This window comes from Mastigoproctus giganteus, chromosome 4, assembly GCF_048544385.1.
Source record: "Mastigoproctus giganteus isolate SK-2022 chromosome 4, ASM4854438v1, whole genome shotgun sequence".
NCBI lineage: Eukaryota > Metazoa > Arthropoda > Arachnida > Uropygi > Thelyphonidae > Mastigoproctus > Mastigoproctus giganteus.
Window position 1 is genome coordinate 137441226 of NC_143578.1, and position 23816 is coordinate 137465041.

Consider the following 23816-nt stretch of genomic DNA (forward strand, 5'->3'; position numbering starts at 1 on the left):
ATGGACTGAGAGGTGACAACTGAAGTTTTTTTTTTTTGGTAGTTGTTGGCGCATAGGCTTCTGTGGGCATAATGCACCTCCCAAGGTTTTTGCAGTACTTTGATCCAGGCCCGAGGCGGGAATCGAACCCGCGACCTTTGGGTTGCCAGGTAGGCACTTTACCCACCCGGCTAGTCCGGTCAGCTGCAACTGAAGTTTAACATTGACAAATGTAAAGTACTGGATATGGGAAGCAGTAACCTCTGAGTAATACCAACTGTGTGGTACTACACTGACAGTGGTAGAGAATGAAAAGGACCTGGGGTAATTGTGCACGCAGATATGAAGTTTTCTGAGCAGTGCAGATGGTCTGCAAGAGTAGCTCATGGTGTCTCGTCGACGATATACAGGAATTTTTCTTAGAGGGATAAGGAGGTGATTATCCCAATATTTTTTAAAAAAATGGAGTACAGTAATTACTAAAAGTGAGCACTTGGGATAAGATGTTACTACTTACCACTATGAAATTGATACTGTATTTTATTTTTGTATTTTATATAGTGTTATCAAACAGAATAAACAAAATCAATTATAAACTTTCATATGTAGATATATTATAAGCTATTAATTATGGAAGTGGGTATTTTGAAAGGCTTTAATTTTTTTTTTTTTTTTTTTGAAACTTAACCACTGCATTTGTTTATTATAATACTGTATATATATATATTGTGCTAAACAAAAAAATTCACTGATAAAATATTCATAGCTGTTTCTAAAGGATAAGGTTCAAACATCAGCCCATAACTAATTATGTTAAAAGGTAATTAAAGATAAATGTACTAATGGAACTAAGATATTTCACTGGATGTAGTGCTTTAACTGGTTTAAAAAAATGAAAATTATTCAATGCAGTGGCATTATAAGCTTTTAAAGTGGGATGTATCATTTATTCATTCATTACTAGCAACCACTTGTGAAATGAAGCCTAGCATCCAACAAAGAATTAATTGATATGAAACTCTGAATAGACAGTAATGTTTTAATTTTTAATGTAATTTTATATAATTAATCAATTATATAATATTTAATCTAATTAACTGATATGAAACTACGAACAAACTGAACATTATATTTTTAATGTAATTTACGATATGGATAAAGGGATGGTTGGGTGGCAGAAAACAGAATATTAGCATTAGTAGAGGCATATGATGCAAGAAAGCAAGCTTATTCAGCATAAGCCAAAAAAAAAAAAAAGCACAACCACTACTCCCATTTCACCCCTCCGTTCGTTCAAAATACCTATCCAGCTGAGCCTTAAATTTATTTAGGCTATCAACTTCAACAACAAGCGATGGGAGTCTATTCCACAAACCAACTGCCCGCTGGCTAAAGGCAAATTTCCGCACATCTATCCGACATCCGTCCTTCCCCAATTTGAATTTATGCCCTCTCAGGTGATTATTCTGAGCAAGAGGAAGAATCCCATCGGCATTGAGCATGCTCAAGCCATTCAAAGCCTTATACACCTCTATCAGATCACCTCGCCGATGCCTAGTCTCCAGGCTCTGTAATTTGCAAAACTTAAGCCTTTCTTCGTAAGAGCAACCCTTTGTTCCATTCACTAATCTTGTTGCCCTTCTCTGTACTCGTTCGAGCAGCTCTACATCCTTCTTGAAATGAGGCCTCCAGACCTGTATACAGTACTCAAGGTGTGGCCTGACCAATGCCTTATACAAGGGAATAATCACATCCTTATTCCTGCTAGAAAAATTCCTGTATATCATTGACAAGACACCATGAGCTACTCTTGCAGCTCGTCTGCACTGCTCAGAGAACTTCATATCTGCCTGCACAATTACCCCCAGGTCCTTTTCCTTCTCTACCACTGTCAGTGTAGTACCACAGAGTTGATACGTTGATCTGGGGTTACTGTTTCCCATATGTAGTACTTTACATATGGGAAACAGTAACCCCAGATCAACGTATCAACTCTGTGGTACTACGCTGACAGTGATAGAGAATGAAAAGGACCTGGGGGTAATTCATATGATTATGAATGGCCACTGCTTTTCTTAGACTAATATTATTAATGGTGTCCCTCAGGGGACACCATTAATATTAGTGTTGGGTCCCCTTACTGATTACAGTATTTATTAATAGCATTGATGAAGGCATATCAAGCTTACTTACAAACTCTGCCAATGCTACAAAGGCTGGCAGGTTGGCTAACGGGTAGGAATCAAAGCATACTACTGCAACAAGACCTAGATAAATTAGACAGATAACTGAGAAGTGGAAATTAAGGTTTAACAAGTGCAAGGTACTGCATATGAGCAACAGTAATACCAGAATAACATATAGGCAGTACCACACTCAAGGTGTTAAAGAATGAAAGAGATCTAGGGGTTAATTGTACAGTCTGACATAAAGTTCTCTAAGCAGTGCAAACAGGCTAGCAGAACAACTCATGGGGTTCTATTACTGATATAGAGGAACAAAGGTGTGATTATCCCATTTTATAAGACAATACAGGAATACCTCACATAGCGCAGTTAATTTGAGCCAAAAAAAAAAAAAATACTGCGCTATGCGAAACCACGCTGATCGAGGTATTATTAGTATATATTTTAATGTAATGCATTCTGACAATTTGATTATATGGGTCGAGTTGCAAAAATATATAGGTTCAAACCTATAGGTTCAAAAATAGGTTTACCATAAATTGATGCACACGAAGTTTTTGCAAAAAAAGAAATTAAAAATGATAAAAATGAAAAATACTAGTAAGTACAGCACAAATGATTTTTATTGCAGTATGTACCTACCAAAAGAATATAAGTGAAGTATATACTGTATTTTTATTTTGAAAAATAACTGATCAGCTTAGTTTGCACAGTTTTTTCCTTCTTTTTATCTGCATACATCTCTTTATAACATTGAATGTAATTTTGGAACACCTGCCTTACTTTCATACCTCATTTGATGTTTGGATCTAGAACTCTCAGCGCCATTACATTTCTTCTTTCCACTCATATTTGGGTATAAAGGTGTATCGTTTTTAAAAAATAATCTTTAATAAAAAATACACAGCGAAAAATATTTGTACAGCTTACACACTGTGAACAAACTCACCGCTTGGAATCTAACGTGTTTACTAATGTATGAATGCTAGCAGAGTCCATATATGATGGAAGTTGCGACAACAGTCAGCGTGGCCTAGAATCCATAATGCATTGGCCTACGTGCTGGCATTATAATACATACATATCAAATGTATTGGTACATAACGCAGTTAATTTTTTTTTTCAATTTGTAAATTGCGCTATAGCAAAACCAGCGCTGTTCCTGTAGTTAGGCCTCATCCTAGTGTAGATATGTCTGGAAACCTCATTTTAAAAAAGATGTGGATCTGTTCGAATGTGTGAGAAGAGCAACCAGATTAATCAAGAACACAAAGTCTTACCAAAAGACTTTGGCTCTGTTAATTGCAGCACTTGGAAACTAGGCACTTGCAAAGAGACCATATTGAAGTATTTAAGGTTTTAAATAGATTGAGTAAATTTGATGATGATGGTATGAGCTTTCTAACTCTTTCTCAGACAACACAAACACACAAGAGGGCATCCAAGTAAACTCAAACTGAAAAGGATGCAGATGTGATATGAGTAAATTTGCTTTCAGCCTGAGAATAATTGATTGTTGGAACAAGGTACCATCTAGTTTCAGCCAAAGAGCAACTGATTGTTGGAACAATCTATCATCTAGAATTGTGAATACCATCTAGTGTTGTGGGTAGTGTGAATAAACTAAGGAAGAATTAGACATATTATGAGATGTACCGGTTGGATGACGAGGTCACTGTAGTTGAGTGGTCAGGCACAAAGGTGCATAAATTCACATGCTTTGAGCGACCGGGGTTCAAGTTCGTGACTGCTAAATACGGTGCTGTTTTTTTGAATTCTCTGTATTTTGTGAACTATACTTGAAAATATGGCTGCCTAAATACTTACTGCTTTTATGTCATTTATCATACTAACAACTCAATAACAGAGACTAAAATAACTTTCTGTTCGTGGCTGACATAACAATGATTGTAGTTATAACCACTGTAAAATTGCCTTTATCATGGAATATAAATGGAAATTTCTTCTGTGCTGAAATATTACCATTCTGTTTGGTGTTAAAATCAAAAAAATCTGAGAAGAGGAGATAAAAAAAAACTGCCACCTTAGGGAATGTAACAGCTTTCTACATATAACAAAATGTTACATTTCATACTGTTTACAAAAATTTCACATTTCATTTATAAAAACTGTTTATAAAAATTTCACATTTCATTTATAAAAAATGTTAACAATTCTTTTAAAATTTAATATTAAAAACTTTATTACTGATGCAAAAACAAATGTATTTCAATAAGACTATTTTGTGTATATTTATGAGCTGGTATAATTTTTCAATCACTGATTTGAAATTATTTTATTTTTAAATAAATATATAATTTTGGAAAATAGATTTAATAATACAGATGTTATTATCAGTTATAAGATATACATTTACTTCTTTTTTGATTTTCTCTTCTCAGACATATCGGTAATCCTTTTTTCTAGTTTCCTCTGAAGTTGTGTCCTCTTTGAAGGATTTAAATGCTTATCTGGTATAACATTCCCACCGTGCAGCTGTGCTTCTTTTTTTATCTGCATACGGGCATATGCTTTGGCTTCATTCCCACATCCATGGATCTCTGGCAAATTGTGAGAAAAACAAAACCGCTTCATACAAAACTGACAAGTCTGACCGAGAACTAGTACCCTAGTTTTACACTTTTCAAAAGAACATACATTATCTGTTTTCACTGCCTCTGCTAAAAGACCATCAAAATCTGATTCCTTTTCTTTTAGAGAACACAATTTTGATTTATGTTGATCTTGTTTTTTCAAAATTACATTATCTTTCTTTTTACAGTTTAATTCATGACAGACAAAATTATTGTTTGGCACCAGTTTACCACAAGTGAAACATTTCTTCTTTTCGTAATCATATAATATGGGTAAATTTAAATCAGTTTCTGAAGAAAGTAATATGCTGCAGTTATGATCTTTATTATAAGTACTTTCACAAATTTCATTATTTGAAAAACTATCATTATTTGAAGAATTTCCAAATTCAAGTATTGATTGAATCTGTGCATGTTGTTTTTTCTGTATTTTAACATATCGTTTACTGCTCTCTCCCTCACTGATATGCAGAAGTCCCAACTTTTCAGATCTCTGTATAAGAGAAAACAGTTTCAGTATGTCATAATAATATGAAAATTATATACTGTCCTTTCCAACATGTATTAACTCACATTAAGTTAAAAGAAAAGGAAAAAAAAAAAAAAGGACCATTAATGGAGTACAAAAGAGGTTAGAGAACTAAAGCTAGTAGTCAGAAAGAGGGTGAAAAACTAGAGCTAGTAGTTAGAAAGAGAATGGAATATGATAAAGACCTAGACAACTCTAGAAGTGCATAGGTCTTTATCTCATTGCATTCATCCTTATTCATCCATTAGTGAGTGCTACAGTCTGGCAGCAGTTGAAGCTTCTTATAATAGGAAATCACAGTGAATCATGCCAAGCTTACAAAACAACTTGTGAGTTTAGCATAGCTAGCTTCCACAAGCCCAAATTTTTACTTTGCAAACTCCCATCAATACCTGTCATTGTGTGCAAACCAAGAGTCACATCAGATAGATATACAGGGGGGTGGGGGAATTGGTTACAACAGTGGGGGGGAATATCCCTTCCTATTTCATGGTTAAGGAGTGAGCAACAGAATTTAAATGAGGGAGAGCCTGGAAGATGACCCACAACATATATCACTCCAGAAGTTGTTGACAATGTACATGATTTGGTTATGAGTGATCAATGAGCAACAGTTTGGTACATTGCCGGCATCTCATCTGAACATGTACACCACAATAACAGAGGTCCTCACTCTGAAAAAGGTGTTAGCAGAATGGGTCCTAGAGTAGTTGATAGTCAATTAAAAACACGAGTTATCTAGTCAAGTGTATGTTTGCATCATTTTCAAGCAGTTCCAGCAAATTTCCACTGCTATTTTGTGAGTCTCAGGGTCTATATGGCACCATGTTGTGTGTGCAATAACTGAGCTTAGCTTGATCTTTATTATTTTTCCTTATTGTACTGAGTTGCATCGCCCATAAATAGTCAGCCCTACTTCCACATAGTCTGGGGTGGGGGATCCCTGCTAGCTAAACAGGCTGAATGCTGGGTTGAGGTTAATCGTTAATCTTTGTAATCCCATGCCTTTGTGGCTTCAAGCCCCTGGGATTGCAAGCCCGTTTAACTTCGGTGGTGGAGGATTTTACTAAACACGATAGATTTTGTTAGTTATTTTAGTGTTACATTTGAGAATGAGAGCTCCTTGCTCCTTTACGTTGTGTATATATTGTATATAGTTAGTCAGATATCAACGTTATCAATTTTTGGTTTTTATTGTGTGTATATATATTGATTTTTTATTTATACAATTATGTCTTCCTTTAGTGAGGTAGACCTTATGGGTGATGAAGAACTGCTGACGGCTACTAGCGAGATAACTGAAGGTGAATGTGAAGAGATATGTAGGGAAATTCGAAGTCAAGGCACAGGAATTAACAGAAATTGAGGTATTTTCAGGTAGAAGTTTACCAAGAACTCCTTTTAAGATTTGGTTGTCATCGCTTTCCTCCACAAGGTACACCAGACAAAGGTTCTAAAAAGAAAACAACAGGCACCAGTAAAAGAAGTGAATTCCGACTCTAATGTGCAGGGCAAAAAAGCAAGGAATACAAAAAGACAAAGAAAAGATGACAGCATAACAGATAAAACAGAAATCAAGGGCTTTGAACATGTTAGAGAGGCAAAAAGTCGCTTAAGGAACTTTTTATAGGACATAAATAGTAAGATTCCAACTGCTGCTATACAAATTATCCTTGATTTCTGGGATAAATTGGAAGCAAAGGCACAGGACGTTCAAATTGAAAATATGATGTTAAAAGATAAACTAAAGAAATCTGTAAAGGTGTATCAAGAAACTCATGCTACTGCTTCTAAAGAACTTGAGTCCTGTAGTGTGGTTCCAAAAGCTCCAAAGGTGATGATAATCAAGACTACTACAGATCAATATAAAACTAGTGAGGAAATAAAGGCTGATATCTTGAAGGAGGTTAGATCAATGTTGTCATCTGTGAAAGTGAGAAACGTTAGGCCCATAAGAGATTGTGATTTAGTTTTGGAGGCTGAGACTGACGACAACATAGCAAAACTAAAGTATGAGTTTAAAATATACTGTGCCTAAACCTGTTATGCCTAAAGTGGTTGTATTTGATGTTCAGCAGGGTATAACTATAGGACTTTCTAAAGCAAGTTTGGTTTAAGAACTTGAAGGATACTAATGTGACAGAGAATAAATATATGGACAGTATTGAAATTTTATCTGTGAATAAAACTAAGAATTTGCAAACAGAGAACTGGGTTCTGCAGTTGGCACCTGTCTTAGAGTTGAAAATAGAGAATACGTCAAGATTGTTTATAGGCTGGCCAGCATATAGATTTAGGGAAATGTATACTGTAACTCAATGTTATAAGTGTTTATCATTTGGATACATGGCGAAATATTCTGAGAGGGAGACGCTGTGTGGGCATTGTGCTAAGATAGGTCACTCTTATAAGGAATGTCCTGATCGCAATCAGCAACCTGTATGTTGTAATTGTAAGGGAAATAAATTTGAGGCTGCTCATGTACCTGTTGATAAAGTAGGTCCTGAATATAAGAAAGCATTAGATATTTATAAGAAAAAAATCAATTATGCCTAGTGAATTAAAAGTAAAGTGCAAAAAATGTCACATCTCAACTTAATTATTTAATAGTGTGATAATATTGCAGTTGCCCTATTACAGGGCTTATGTAGTTTGTGGGCAAGTATGTGGATATCCACGTGGACAGGGGTGTCCACAGAAAATTTTCTGGGGGGAAGGGGGGGCAAAGCTTGGAGACAAATAATTACATCAATAATTTTTTATTTAATTAAATTAATTTTTTTTGTTTTTTTTTTTCTCAAGTAGATTATAGAATACAGTATTGCATCAATAGAAAAACACATACATAATGTATATAAATTGACAATATAAAGGAAATAAGAATTACTATATATATATATATATATATATATATATGAATATGAGTTAAGTTGATAGTGGTAAGAGTTCTTTAAAGGTAAAATATGATATACTAGCTTATCAGACAAACCATAAACCATGGCGGGTACCCAACGTGACCTGGAAAAAATCAATCTATGCTATGACATATATAAATATATATATAGATAATAATAATTTCAACAATCACGTATCGTATAAGAATTGAATTCTCCGTCTATCGCTTGCAAACCTATTGATGACATTTTCAATAAATTTCTTCTTTACCGCTTCCTCTTCTAGTTTCTTCCTGTGCACACTAATCATACATAAACCTGATAAACGAGTTTCTGAGATAGTGGACCTTAACCATGTTTTCACACGTTTCAAGGTGCTGAAACTTCTTTCAATGGTACAGGTCGTAACAGGTAATGTCATACCAATAGTTGTTGCCGAATTAATAGAAGGGAAATAGTTGCAATGTTCCAAAATTTCTGGTAAAGTTTGGGGAATATCAGTCGAAGGAAAATTTGTCCATTTTTCATACCACGTTGTTGCCTCTATTTCTAAATATTGTAAATTGTATTTTTCGCTTACTCTTTTGACATTGTTTTGGAACTTTATTTTATCTATTTTCAGAATATTCTTGGGATGAAACTGAAATACTAAAAATGCTATTTCGTTAACCGAGGAAAATCTTGATTTTGAGGATGAAATTAAAGAATCTAAGTATGGGATAAATATTGATTGCCGATAAGTCTTCAGGTGTGATTCCAGGATAATTGCATCTATATTTCTGTATGGAACATCGTCTAGGTATTTCTATTTTCATTGTTAATTTTTCAGCCATATCTAGTGAAAGTTTATAAATCTCTTCAGATTTTTCCCTATGAAATGCAAATATTTTAGGTAAGTCCTCAATATGTTGGTGAGCTGCTAGTAAATCTACATCTATGGCTTATAATGTTTGGGTTATTGGTTCGAGAATAGCAGAATATTTTGATATTATATTTAAACAAATAATACACATTGAAGTACTACATGATGTTACTAAGCGAGGCACTTCTTGATGTGCTGATCCTGTCCAGTTCATAGAAATTTCTTCTAATTTATTGAAAATGAGTTGAAAATTCTTTGAAAAAACCGATATACTTTGATATTTCGAAGCTTCTGAAAGTAAAGGAATTGTTGGCACGATGGCTCTTCGTTTTGGACTTTCTCTAAAAACTTTTACTATAGATTTTATAATTCCTGTTGTCTGGCGAACTTCTAGTACAATGTTTAGGTCATTCACAACTGGGTTTAATCTGTGAGAAGCACAATATACGTAAGTAGCTTTTGGATATATATTTTTTATCTGGGCTTGAACACCAGCTTCCTTTCCTGCCATACTTGCACAGCCATTGTATCCTTGTCCAATTAATTTGTTCATGTCCAAACCATATTCAGTACATTTATTTAAAATAGCAGAACTAATACTTTTCGCATCCATATCATAGAGTTTTGTAAATCCTAAAAATTCTTCCCTTATATATTTTTATTTTCGTCAACAAACCTAATGCCAAGTGAAAGCTGCTCTATCCCAGCAATATCTGCGGTTTCGTCCGCTAAGATTGAAAATCCAATAGATTTATTTGCAGCAGATACAATGCTTTCTCGTATTTCCATTTCACAAAGTTCTATTAGTTGATGTTCAGTTCTTACAGAAGTGTACCGGGCATTTGCAGGAGCTTTCATCAAATGATCTTTTAAAATTAAGTCTCCCACTTCGATCCAAAATTGAAATAAATCACGTAAATTTCCAGAATCACTCCTTTTTCCCCTTAATGGCAAATCATGTGTGGCACAAAATACAATGGCTGATAAAATAGAACCTAATTTAATTCTATTGGACTCTATAGTTTTTTGTATTGATTTATCAATTTGACAAATTATATCTTTTTCTGGATGTTTGTGGATTGTTATAAAAATCTGTGCATCAATGGCAGCTTCTTTGTGCCATTGAGATGACATGTGATTTCTGGCATCTTGGTTAAAATCTTTATATTTTATAAATGGAGTTTTTATAAATGCACCTTGACAGCCCCGATGTAAAACAAAACGCACCTTTTTTGTAGTTTTGAATAACACAACCATGATGTGTTTCCTCTAACCAAGCAAATCTAAACTCTCTTTCCAGAAGAATCTTTTTTGAAATCATAGTCCTTGTTGGGAACATTAGTATTAGAAAGGATTTCAAATTTTAAAGTTGGTGTTATAGCAGAAACTCCAATGTAAGAACCAATATCATATTCTAATAAATTATTTGGTGAAATTGACTTGACAGAGTCATTTTGAATCAATGTTCTAGGAATCGGATCAACTTGTGCATCCGAAGGCATACATTTTTCCTGCTCAATTTCTATTTTACGTCTTTTTTGCATTTTTTTCTTGGGAAGAAAAATAATTCCTTATATCCATTCTGAAAGAGGGGAAACACAAATAAGAAAATGTTTTTTTAGAATAAAACTATAAATACATTATTTTCATTTTACATCGATTTTAATGATCTTTAATTCTCAGAAAAAAAAGTATATGGAATTAATACAGTTTTTAGCACAATTTCATATATTAAAAAATTGACCGGGATATTTAATTAAAAATCAACTAATTAATTAATCCCAAAACCCTAAATTAAATTATTTCAGTTTAAAATTGAAAAAATCATAAAACTAACGAGTAAAATAATATTAAATTACATACACTTACTTTTAAAAATGTATTTTTCTTTTTAAATTTGTTTCACTATAAATTTACAATTCACTCAGTGACTCACTAGACACAGAGGGCAAATGAAGTGGTTGCTGTTCACAACAGTAATGTGCATTTTTTTCACAAATCAGTAAAAAATAAACCAAAAACAGGAACACATGTTTTATTGCTGCAATAAATCAAACACAGGAACACGTGTTTTATTGCTGAAATAGATGAAACACGTGTTCTATGGTTTTTTCACAAATCAGTAAAAAATAAACCAAAAACAGGAACACATGTTTTATTGCTGCAATAAATCAAACACAGGAACACGTGTTTTATTGCTGAAATAGATGAAACACATGTTCTATGGTTACCCCCCCCCAGGGCTGAAACCGGCCAACCCCTAATTAAATTTTATGGCAGAAAAAGCGTCCCATGTGACAGTGTAAGGTTACATATCTCAATAACTTTTATGTTTATAATTTGTGGAATTTTTTACTCGATCCCAGGGGGGGCAAGTGCCCATTTGCCCCTCTCTGTGGACGCCTATGCAAGTGGATATAAGATAATATCAGAAGGAGATGATATTATCTTATATCCACTTATTTGGAACTTTATTTTATCTATTGCGAATGCACAATAATGGCAGCCATTGGCTGCCATTATTGTGCATTTGCAAGAATTAGTTGACACCTTTTTGTAATAGAAATGTTGTATGTTGTGAGATAATTGACAGCTTTGGCCGAGTGTATCATGTAACAATGTATTGTCAGTATTTGAAGAGACAGATCCATATGTGGATTATCTTGAGAGACTGCAAAAAATGTTTGGCTCCTGTGAGTTGTTAGTTGCAGTGAGGTTTCCGATGAAGGCAGTGAGGTTTCCGATGAAGGAGGAATAATTCTAGAGGAATTCTTTGCGGCTTCTGCAATGGAAGTGGTTAATGTAGAAGGGCATCTGCCAACATAATCAACTGTGCATGAGCCAAACATTTTTTGCAGTCTCTCAAGATAATCCACATATGGATATCTCTTCAGAATACTAACAATACATTGTCACAAGATACACTCAGCCAAAGTTGCCAATTATCTCACAACATACAACATTTCTATTACAAAAGGACAGATCTTACAATTGCTACGGGTGCAGTTAAAAATAAGATTTGAAATTGGAAGTACTAGAGGGATATACAACTAGTGACCATTACAGCATCTCTTTCAAGATATGTACAGAAGATGGAATTCAAGAGGTGTACATTGATAATAGATTTCTTGTTAAAAATGCTATGTGGAATAAGTTTAATGATAAATACTTAGGATTAATATATGTTGTTATTAATCTGTAATAATATACTGGTCAACAACAGATAATAATCTGTTGTTGACCAGTCCCAATACAGAACAGATTAATATCTGTTTCTGTATTGGGAAAAACTTATGAATGGTTATGCATTAATCACTTAATGATCAGTTATAATATTAAGTCTATATTCTGAAAACCAATTTGGCTTTAAGAAATGTATTGGTACAGAGGATGCTATACATAGCTTGATCCAAGAAGTGGGGAACAATGGAGTTAGGTATATTTTAGGCATTTTTATTGATTTTAAAGGTGCCTTTGATAGGTTATGGTGGGAGGGCATCCTTGCTCCAATTAGAGTTACAGAATGTTCTGTTAAGTTATATTCTGTTTTCAGAAATTATTTCTATAGTAGGAAAGTTACTGTGAAGACTTTGTATACTAAAGTTGAGAAATAAGTTCATAGTTCAGTTATCGGCCCTTTTGCATGGAACATCATTCTTGACAAGTGTTTGTTTCAGCAAATAGAAGGTATAAAAATGGTTGCATACACTGATGATTTAACAATCCTTGTTTTTGGCATTTTTCGTTCTGAGATAGAAAAGAAATCTGAAGAGATTTTAATCAAATTTGGAGTAGGAGTTGGCTCTACAAGTTGCAGATATCCCGAGATAAAACTGTTCAAATGTTATTAAATGGACGATTAAATATGAATAGGGCACCTACTATAAGGCTTCTGAGTGACCCAGTTCAATGTTAGAGTCACAAAATATCTGGGTTTCATTTTAGAAGAATAGTTGTTCTTTATGGAGCATGTCAAATACTTGAAAACTAAGATTAAGACATTATGTGATAAGCTTCGGAGGATTGCAAGGTAGGATGGGGCATAAAAGGCAGGACCTTGAATTTATTATGAGTGCTTGTTTGTCCCGATCGTAACTTAAGCCTCCAGAGCCTGGGTGCATCATATAGAAGACGTTATTACACAAAAGTACTTATTACAGGTGCAAAGATATGCTTTGTTAAGCATTACTCGTGCTTGTCGAACTGTGTAAAAACTAGACTCTGTAAAACAGACTAAACAAGTAAACCTTGCAGATTATATCAGGTAGGATGCCTATACAATTTAAAGTCCTATTATCCGGACTGTTGTACTTTACAAAGAGGAATATTAAGCGAACTATTATGGGAGTTACATCTTGCCCTGATGAAGACAGAGTCTATACAAGAGCAGACCTAAAGAATGAAAGGAAAAGGATTTGTGAAGAGTTAAAAATTATGTGGCAGACCAATTGGTGTGAAAAAGAGAAAAGTAGGCAAACTTGCATGTTGGGCTATATGCTACCTTCCTGATCACTGGTCATGGTATGTCTTATAGATTATATGAATTTGGACTGAGGGATCAGTATATTTGCACTTCTGGGGAGGATGAAACAAATGAACACATTATGCTGAAATGAAACTTATATACCGATTTAAGATCTAACTTGGAGTTGTCTGTTGGTACTTGGGAGAAAGAGAGCCTTTATTATTAGCTATATGGTGCAAGGGAGCAGGCTTATGCTGCACCAGCCTAAAAAAAAATCCCAAATTACCCTGAGAGAGAGAGAGAGAGAAGGGAATCACCAAGAAAAAGAAGAATGATGATATCCAGCTCAGGATCCTGGGTGTGCCAAGCCCAAACTCATCAGATGTGAGCCCCTGGGATAAAAAGAACCTTTGTTAGGAGTGGGATGTTTGTTTGTTCGGGTTTTAATGGTGCATCATCAACTAGGGCTATAATGTGCCAAAACCACATCCCATACGAGATAACAGTAAAAATTGCAGTGACGTAATGACTTAGATCACTATGTCAATATGTATAAAAATTTAAATACAGTCAAACTAACAGGTAAACTAACAAAAATATATTTAAATACAAGAGAAAAGGTTTATTGATTTTAAAAACCTAAAAACAGCTTACACATTGTCGTTGTCGGATAAAATTTGACTGAGTGTATAAGACTCAGTCAGATTGGTAAAAACATTAAAATACATAAAATGTTGCTGTCTATATCATGGACATTCGGTTAAAATATGATGAATGGTTAAAAAGATGTCACAATCCTCACACATAGGAAAGTCATCTGTCCTCAGCAAGAATGCATGCATAAGATGACTATGTCCTATGCAGAGACAGGCTAGAACAACTTCCTCTCTATGGTTCCTGTGCAGACTCGACTGCCAATGTTGGATAACAGGATTTATGTTCATGGAAAGGAAGCTTTTTACTTATTTTAACAGCTACGTAAGTGCAGCCTTTAGAAGGAGAGCTGTGGTTATTTGCTGATAGTAGAAGCCTGCCTCCTAACAGCAGGGGTGGCAACTCGTCTTATTAAGATCAGTGGATGTATGAGGCTAAGTGGCTGTTACTTAAAATGTTTTTATTTTGTGTTATGTTATATTAACTAAAATTTTTGAACTCAAAATTCACACATTATAAAAACTTGGACCCGATCCATGGCTTCAGCCTAGGTAGTGATTTCGGTCAAGGTGTCTCAAATGTGTGTGCTCCTTTGTCTCTGGCTGAAACTGATGGACCCATGTCTCATGGTCACAAACACTGAAAGAAAATTTGCTGGATCCAATTGAAAATGATGGAAATGATCCCCCTCCGAAGAAAGCCAAGTCAATTCCTTCTGCTGGCAAGATGAGGCATCAGTTATATGGGATATTGATGGAGTATTGTTAGTGAATTACCTTCAGAGAGGCCACAGTCAAGGCAGCATATTATGCAGACCTTGTGAGGCACTTGCATGAAAATATTAAAGACAAATTCTGAGGAAAACTCAGCAAAGGAGTCATGTTCTATCAAGGCAATGTGTCTGCTCACAAATCATATCATTGCCATAGCCACCTGCATGAGTATGGCTTTGAAATCTTGGACCATCCCCCATATATGACATAGCCCAGTGGTCAGGAGCGAGAGTGCATAGCATGCGTTCCTTGAGTGGACTGGGGTTCATGGCCGTGACTACTAAATACGATAAATATTTGTATTGACAATTTATTGTAAATTCTACTGACTTGGTTGTCATGCCGGAGTATAAACAGAAAATTTATTTATTTTATATTCACCAGATCTAGTATCACTGGACTTTCACCTATTTCCTAATTTAAAAAAATACCTGGCTAGCATCCATTTTCTCACTGACAGTGATGTCACTGCTGGAGTGGATGCATTCCCGAAGGGCCAAAGGAAAACTTTATTCCCAGCTGGAATCAACTTTGCAGCATTGATGGCAAAGTGTATTAACTGCAATGGAGACTATGTTCAAAAGTAACGTGTTACCAGACTTCTTAAATAAACCCTTCACACTTCGTCCACAAGCTTTTCAAATGCTCCTCATATATGAGTATGTTGGATGCCCAAGTAATGATTTCACATAGAGTTCATACAGGGTGTTCCATAAGTCTGGAATCATAGGGAAAAATAACTAATTCATATATTTTCATCTTTGCAGCTCCAATATGTCTTTGAGTAAGGAGAAACGAGTCCAGATAATTCTTGTGGGAAACTGGAGTTGGAGAGAGGTCGCCTAAGGATTGCATCAAGACCACGAGCCAATAACAAACTTAGAAAACTTGTTGCAAAGTTTAGGAAACAGGATCTGTAGAGGATAAACTATGCAGCTGACCTTCGAGAAAGGCCACCAACGATAACATAGCCACTGCCATCCTCGCTCATTTATGCAAAATTCAAAAAAGTCTCTTTGAAGATTGTCCTCTGAGACCAGAATCGAAAAGCAGCATTTACTGCATCCTTAAGGCTCAAAAATAGCATTCCTACAAACTTCAGATCTTGCAGAAATTAAGTGAAGATGATCCAGATCGACAAATAGAATTTTGAATGGGGAGAACAGTATGCTCAAAATATAAAATTTCTCACCACGATTCTGTTTAGTGATGAGGCTGTTTTTTGTATGTAAATGGTGAGGTAAATCAACAGAACACTTGCTACTCATCTCAAAACAACCCTCACTGGTTTACTTCTGAGAGGGAACAAGGTGCTACTTGTGTAAAGGCAAGTGTAAAGACCATGTCATAGACCCCATTGTTTTCCAAGGAAATGTCACTGCAGGTGCCTATTTATGTATACTCAACGAGAAAACATTCCACAGTCTTGAAGGAGGATGGAAATTTTCCCACATGGTTCCAGAATGGTGCTCCTGCACATAACAGCATAAGAGAGTTTCTGCACCAACAGTTTCCTGGTAATTGGAGAGAACAGCAAGGGCTCATGGAATGGCTAGTGAGAAGCTCGGATCTTATATCATAGATTTTCCCCCTTTGGGGTCAACTGAAAGCACTGGTTCAAGTGAAGAATATTCAAAGTGCTGAATATTTGCAGCAGCAGATTATTGACACATGCAACATCATTACTCCTGACCTCATTCACCGTGTGTTGCTGACTGCGCATTTTGTCTAGATTTGTGTATCAGGAATGATGGTCGACACATTGATCATGTTCTGTGAATAGAAGTGTTTGTGTTTCCATCCCCCCCAAAGATACCTTGGACATTAGGCCCTCGTTATAACGCAGTTTTGCTTTGCGTTGATTCGCTATAATGCTGTTCTTATATTATACCCCTCACTATATTGCTGTCATAACTCGCTATAACACTCGTCAACAGCGACGAAAAGTTGTGCATTGCATTTGCTTCTATTCACAAGTTCCATGACCACAGTCAGTTCAACATCCGTAACAGACAGTTTACTCGAACATTGTATATTACTAAGATCTGATCATGGACAATGCTCCAGGACATCCAAGCAAAGAGAACTTAGAAGATCTGAACAATCACATTAAAAGTTTTTATATTATTGTTCCTACAAAATATCTCTGATTCAACCAATGGAGTGCATTGGTTGAATCAGAGAATCAACCGAACCCTGGGGGAATCCACTAAGTCCACGTAGAGCAGTGTCCATATATTACCACTCTCTGTCATCTCCCACTCAACCATCCCTTTATCCATTGCAGCAACTTGGCCTTAATGCCATACCGCTCCAATTTGTACAGCAGCCTTCCATGTGCAACAGTATCAAAAGCTTTTCTAAAATAGAAATATATGATATCAAAATTATTTTTTGCTTCCAGTTCTTTTGTGAGCACATCATAGTATCCAATCGCCGACCGGGCTAGCCGAGTGGGTAAAGTGCCTGCCTGGCAAACCAAAGGTCATGGGCATGGATATCACGATGGTGCCACACTATCTGGCTGGATCTCACGGCCACGATACACGAAGGAAGCAGGAAAAAACTAGTTCCTTCGTGTATTGCTCATATCATATGATAAAAAAAAAAGTATCCAATCAAACTGGTCAAACAAGATTTCCCCTTAACAAACACTTGCTGTGTCTAAACTATTACTGCAGTTTTGTCTAGGTGATCCTGCATCACTTCTTTAACCAGTAACTCCATTATTTTCCCCAGAACAGAAGTTAAACTAACAGGTCTATAATTATTTGCATTGCCCTTTGACCCCCTTTGTGAATTGGGGATACATTTACACATCTCCAGTCCATGGGGACCTCCTGAATCTAAGGATGCTCTCATAATTGTCACTAAGGGTTTGCTTACTTCCTTCACTGCCTCCTTCAATATAACTGGATAGATTCCATCTGCCCCAGGTTCTTTTTTTATGTTTAACTTCAACAATTTCTCCTCTACTTTCTCTCTGTTATTACAAAATTATTTAGCTCCCTGTAGGAGTTTAGTAAACTTCTTACCTCCCCTCCCCTTCCTTTCATAATTCCTCATGTGTGAATGTAGATGCAAAATACTCATTCAGTTTGTCAGCTATCTGAGCCAGATCATCAACAGTCAAACCACCACACCAAGTGGGCCAATCTGATTCATTCCCCTCCTTCTAGTGTTTACATAAGTAAAGAAGTCTGTGTTTTTCTTTGCATCCTTTGCCAAGGATTTCTCGTAATCATCCTTTGTTTGCCTAATTTGCTTTGTGACTTGATTACAGACTAGCTTATATCTGCCATATACGTCTGTATCGCCTGACAATTTATATGCATCCCACACATTTTTCTTCTCTGCCACGAGCCTCATTAGTTCATCTGACATACATTTAGGTCTAAATCTTGAATAGTATTTCTTGATTGGTATGAAAAGCCTAGTAGCTTCCAAGATTAATGCCTTGACTTCCCATTTAGAATTCACTGTTTTTAACATCATCAGTTGGTCCCACTGTATAGAATTTAAAACTATCTGAGACCACTGTAGTCACCTTTACAAAAACCCTTCCCTTTACCCTTGATGGTAGTTACATCTTTAAGTAAATCCCACATCAGTAGACTGTGAGCACTGCCACCTAATGGTTCCTTTATCTGCAAATTCCTAATGCATGAATCTTCACTGCTGATAATCAGATCAAGAGTATTAGTCCCTCTGTTCGCCCTTCGAACACATTGCTGTAGAAAACAATCCTCCAGTAAATCCATAAAAGTCTTGCTAGCACTCGAGTGACCAACCCACAAGTTCCAGTCAATATTTGGAAAGTTAAAATCCTCCATAACAAGACATTCTGATTTACTGGCCCACTCTATTTCTCTGCACAATTCTTCGTTGTACTCATCAGACCTATAACACACTCCTACTCTCAATTTCCCTTTCCCTGTGTTTATGTTACACCAAACTGACTCAACATTGCACTGTCCACTCACGTAAACTGGATCCACTTCCTTTGATTTTATGTGTTTCTTAACTAACAGCATAACCCCTCTTCCCTTTCTGAACACATTGTACCCCCATTCCAATTCTGCACTGCTTATGTCTGTGACACCAGGTCTCTGATATCTCAACAATATCTACCTTTGATGTCTTGATCAGCAATTCAAATTCAAATTTATTTACTGTACTTCTAGCATTGATGAACATGAAGTATACATGCACCTGTTCTTACTCTTAGTTACCCTAACACAGCCTGTGTATTTACTTGTTCCATGATGACTCCCAGCAGCTCTTGAAAACTGCAGCAACTTGCTCTCTAGGCTGCTGCTGCTCATTACAATAGAAACAGTGCAAGAATAACTTTTGTCTCTGCCTGCAGCTACTGTTAACCTTTTAGTTTGTGAAACTTTTGTCTGGGAGCATACAGAAAAATTTGGAAGGATTGCATAAAGGATTCCCAAGGACCCGAAGATTAGGTTGTGAACGTTAAAGCGTAAATTGTTGAGGAGCTTGGAAAAGAAGCAGGATTGGATGAAATTGACAATGATGATGTACAAGAGATCATCGAGAATGACAGGGATGGCATCTATAATGAATAATGTGTGGAAATGACAACAGAACAAGAGCATGCAATTGAGGGAGAAGATGATCAAGACCCTAGAGATGAAGAACCAAAGTTGCCAACTGTGAAAGGACTTAGGCTTTCAAACACTGAAAAAATGTGTGATTATTTACAGGAGAACATACTCTGATGTGAAACAAAGTTCAAAGTAATAAGAAGTTTAAAGAAGGAATGAAACCCTTCATGATTTTGTACAATGAGAGGAAAAGGGCCAAAGTACAACCCATAAATTGACACATTTTTCCGTCCAAAGATACAAAAACTCAACAGCCCAGGGTCATCAGATTAATAAATTCATGATTTTAAATGATATTTTAAGTTTATTTTTGATAAATAATGTAGTTATTTTCCACATAATTATATACGTATATAAATTTTTAAATAGTAAATATTTTGACCGACATTATGTGTCTTTTCACTACTGTTTATTATTGATTAAGAAATACCCTATGGCATATAGCACAAGTCACAAATGCATATGTTACCTTGTAGAAAAAAGGCACTTACTTGGCGTTGATTCACTTAGCACTCTGTTCTTTCAGAATGAATTGTCAGCGTTAAGCAGAGGTCATATGTGTTTGAAATCATTTCCATATACATGGTGTCTCAGAAATATTGGTACAAACGTTTAGGGGAGGCAGGTAACATCTAAAGGAATGTGAACCGCACAGGAACCCATAACCGGAAACGTCATGGAAAAGTAGTATCAGAGGCACAAGAAGCAGAAATGACACAAGACAGTAATTAGTGGCAAACATTTAATTGACATAATATTAACAATGGAGTACGAGATGGATGCATTTCATGATGTTACAACAGATGCTCGAAGGTTCCACCATGAGACACGATGCATACGTGACACCGATACAGCATGGATTGGCGAACATGGTCGAACACACCTGGAGTTTCTTTGAGAGTAGCAGCAGTGCAGACGAGTCTTGCCACGAGATCCATTTCCGTCTCCACAGGCGATTCATACACAATAGATTTGAGGACCCCCACAGAAAGAAATCAAGGCTCAATAAATCAGGTGAGCGTGGGGCCCAGGCAACGGGTCCACCACAGCCAATCCATCGATGCCCGAAACGCCTGTTCAAATGGTCACGAACACACCTTCCATAATGGGCAGGTGCCCTGTCATGTTGAAACCAAATGTTGCGTCTCACTTTTGCTGGAACATCGTCAAGTAACCCAGGTAGAAATTGTTCAAGAAAGATCCGATATTTAGCGGAGTTCATGCGGGATGGTAACAAGTATGGGCCGATAAGCAGTCACCGACCATACCTGCCCACATTTTTATTGCGAACGATGTTGTGCCGCATGGGGGCACACACTGTGGGTTGTTGTGAGCCCACACATGAGCATTATGCTGATTGAATAAGCCTCATCCGTGAACAAAACATAGGCTGGAAAATTCAAGTCTTGAACACTTTCTTGGAGAAACCACTGTACAACTTGGGGAACAGTAACTGAACCCTTTGGAGATGAAAGGGGTGTAAGGAATCGTCGTGCCAGACACGCTGTACACTGCAATGAGACACTCCTAAAGCAGAGGCAACGGCACGTGTGCTGGTAGTAGGTTATTCTGGACGGCATTCAACACACTTTCTTCCATGGCGGGAGTTTGCATCGAACGTGGTCTACCCGCACACTACTGTTACCTCTAAATGACTCATAACACACAAATTTTGATGCACACGCGCAAACAAACGGTGGTCCAGTACATGTCTGTCTGGGAAGCATTCTCCATAAATTCGTTGAGCGGCTCGTCCATTGCCCTGTGCTAATCCATATACTAAGTGCATGTCTGCCAGCTCACAGTTTGTATATCGATGCATGCTCTTCATGCGGTGGCCACCGCGCCGTCTACCGACTTACGGTGACGTTTCCGATTATGCGTTCCTATGCAATTCACATTCTTTTAGATGTTACCTACCTCCCCTAAATGTTTGTACCAATATTTTTGAGACACCCTGTATATATATATCTATACACTGAGTGGACAGAAAGGCATTCGGCAGTCACATGGCAAGGCATTGAGTCCATTAGATCACGAAATCGTTCCACAGGTATTTTCATCCATGCTTGCTGCACTGCTCTCCAAAATTCCGTTGCACGTCCAATGAACAGGGAGGCAATTCCATGGTGGTAAAATCTGCGGAATGCTCATCTAACCATATTCTAGTCATTCTGTGGGGGAGGTGCATTGTTCTGTTGGAAGAGTTCATTGCCCTGTGGACACACTGGCCATGAAGGGATGCAGATGATCTGCAAGAATGGACACTTAACCTGGACTGTTGAGAGATGAACACGCCCAGACCATTACAGACTGTACACCTTCCTAAACAGTTCCTTGTTGATACGACAGGTGAATAACTTTGTGCAGTTTCCACCAGACACGCACCCTCCTGCCCGCTCGAAATAACTGGAAACGGGACTCAATGGAGCAGGAGACCAGTCTCCAATCATACAAGGTCCAGTTCCGATGTTCTTTCGCTCAGTTGAGGCGTAGAGTCCTGTGTTGTGGTGTTAGCAATGGGACTATGGTGGGTTGGCAGCTCCCATAACCTATTACGGCTAATGATCACCTGATGGCCTTGGTGGAGACATTTCTGGCACCTCGCTCATTGAAGTCGGCGGTGATTTGTGCCACTGTCGCTCTCCAGTTGGGTGAAACAATGCAAGATAGACGTCAATAGCCACATTCATCCACCGCCTTTCTCCTCCCACAGCGCAGTTCACAATGAGACGTTATTCCAGAAATGGTTTATTCCCGACACACACTTGATACTGTCGAATAGGAATGGTGCAATTTCTGTAGCACCTCCACGATAGAGTGACCCAGGCACCCACAATCATCCCTCTTCGGTTAACTCATGACATTTATCCATACTGACATCGAATTACTGTCTACGTGGATGCAGTGTACCTATATATCTGAGTTCGTCCACTAGCGAGAGGGGTGACAGCATCACATTGCCTAGGAACTAGGTATCCCATGAATTCTGTCCTTTCAGTGTATGTATATTCATTACCTATTCATCTATATATATATTATATATATAGATGAATAGGTAATGAATGTTGCTAGTGGATGCATAGGTAATGAATGTTGTAGGTGGTCTTATAAAACCAGAAGACTAAATCGTGTAATCAAACAATTGTACCTGTAAAATAAAAGTAACATAATAAAAGTACTTAATGCTGCAAATTCGATGATTTTAACATCTTTCTCAAGGGTCAGCCGTCAAAAACAAGGGAAATGAAGCAAGAAGTAAGGCCTCTGTTTCTAACATGAAATATAAGTAGCGCATGGCAGATACAAAGAAATCAAATTATAATATGAGCGTGTATGGAAGCCAGGTTAAGCGTAACGGTTAATATATGGAATGGTGATGTATATTTCATGGCTGACCTGACAGAGAAATGAAAAGTAAAAAAATTAAAAAATGCAACAAGTAAAAGGTAAAGGCAAAAGGGCTGAAATAAGGAGTTGGACCAGAGGGTCAATAACGGTACTTTTAGCATTGGCATTAGCATTAGTAGAGGCATTTGATGCAAGAAAGCAAGCTTATGCAGCATCAGCCAAAAAAAAAAAAATAAAGTAAAATAAATAAATAAAAAATAACCACTTCCACTTCACCCCTCTGTTCGTTTGAAATACCGTCCAGCTGAGCCTTAAACTTATTTAGGCTATCAACTTCCACGACAAGGGATGGAAGTCTGTTCCACCTACCAACCACCCGCTGGCTAAAGGCAAATTTCCGCACATCTATCCTACATCTGTCTTTCCTCAATTTGAATTTATGCCCTCTCAGGTGATTATTCTGAGCAAGAGGAAGAATCCCATCAGCATTGAGCATGCTCAAACCATTCAAGGCTTTGTACACCTCTATCAGATCACCTCGCTGGTGCCTAGTCTCCAGACACTGTAACTCGCAAAACTTAAGCCTTTCTTCCTAAGAGCACCCCTTTGTTCCGTTCACTAATCTTGTTGCCCTTCTCTGTACTTCCAGCAGCTCTACATCCTTCTTGAAATGAGGTCTCCAGACCTGTATACAGTACTCTAGGTGTGGACTGACCATTGCCTTATACAAGGGAATAATCACCTCCTTATCCCTGCTAGAAAAATTCCTATATATCATTGACAATACACCATGAGCTACTCTTGCTGCCCGTCTGCACTGCTCAGAGAACTTCATATCTGCCTGCACAACCACCCCCAGGTCCCTTTCATTCTCTACCACTGTCAGTGTAGTACCACAGAG

General features: G+C 37.0%; 2 protein-coding genes across 2 annotated transcripts in view; both read right to left on the reverse strand.

The window, feature by feature from the left end:
- The window catches only part of LOC150087085 (DNA-binding protein SMUBP-2-like), a 460431-nt gene that overhangs the window by 25759 nt on the left and 410856 nt on the right, over window positions 1-23816 (reverse strand). Inside the window, exon 17 of the mRNA XM_090372370.1 lies at window positions 4543-5252. Within this exon, the coding sequence (XP_090228496.1) occupies window positions 4543-5252 (710 nt within the window). The remainder of the gene's footprint in view (window positions 1-4542; window positions 5253-23816) is intronic.
- Window positions 8373-10301, reverse strand: LOC150087087 (52 kDa repressor of the inhibitor of the protein kinase-like). Its single transcript, XM_090371268.1, is given in 3 exon segments — window positions 8373-8594; window positions 9217-9696; window positions 9699-10301. Coding segments are annotated over 3 exon segments (1305 nt in total).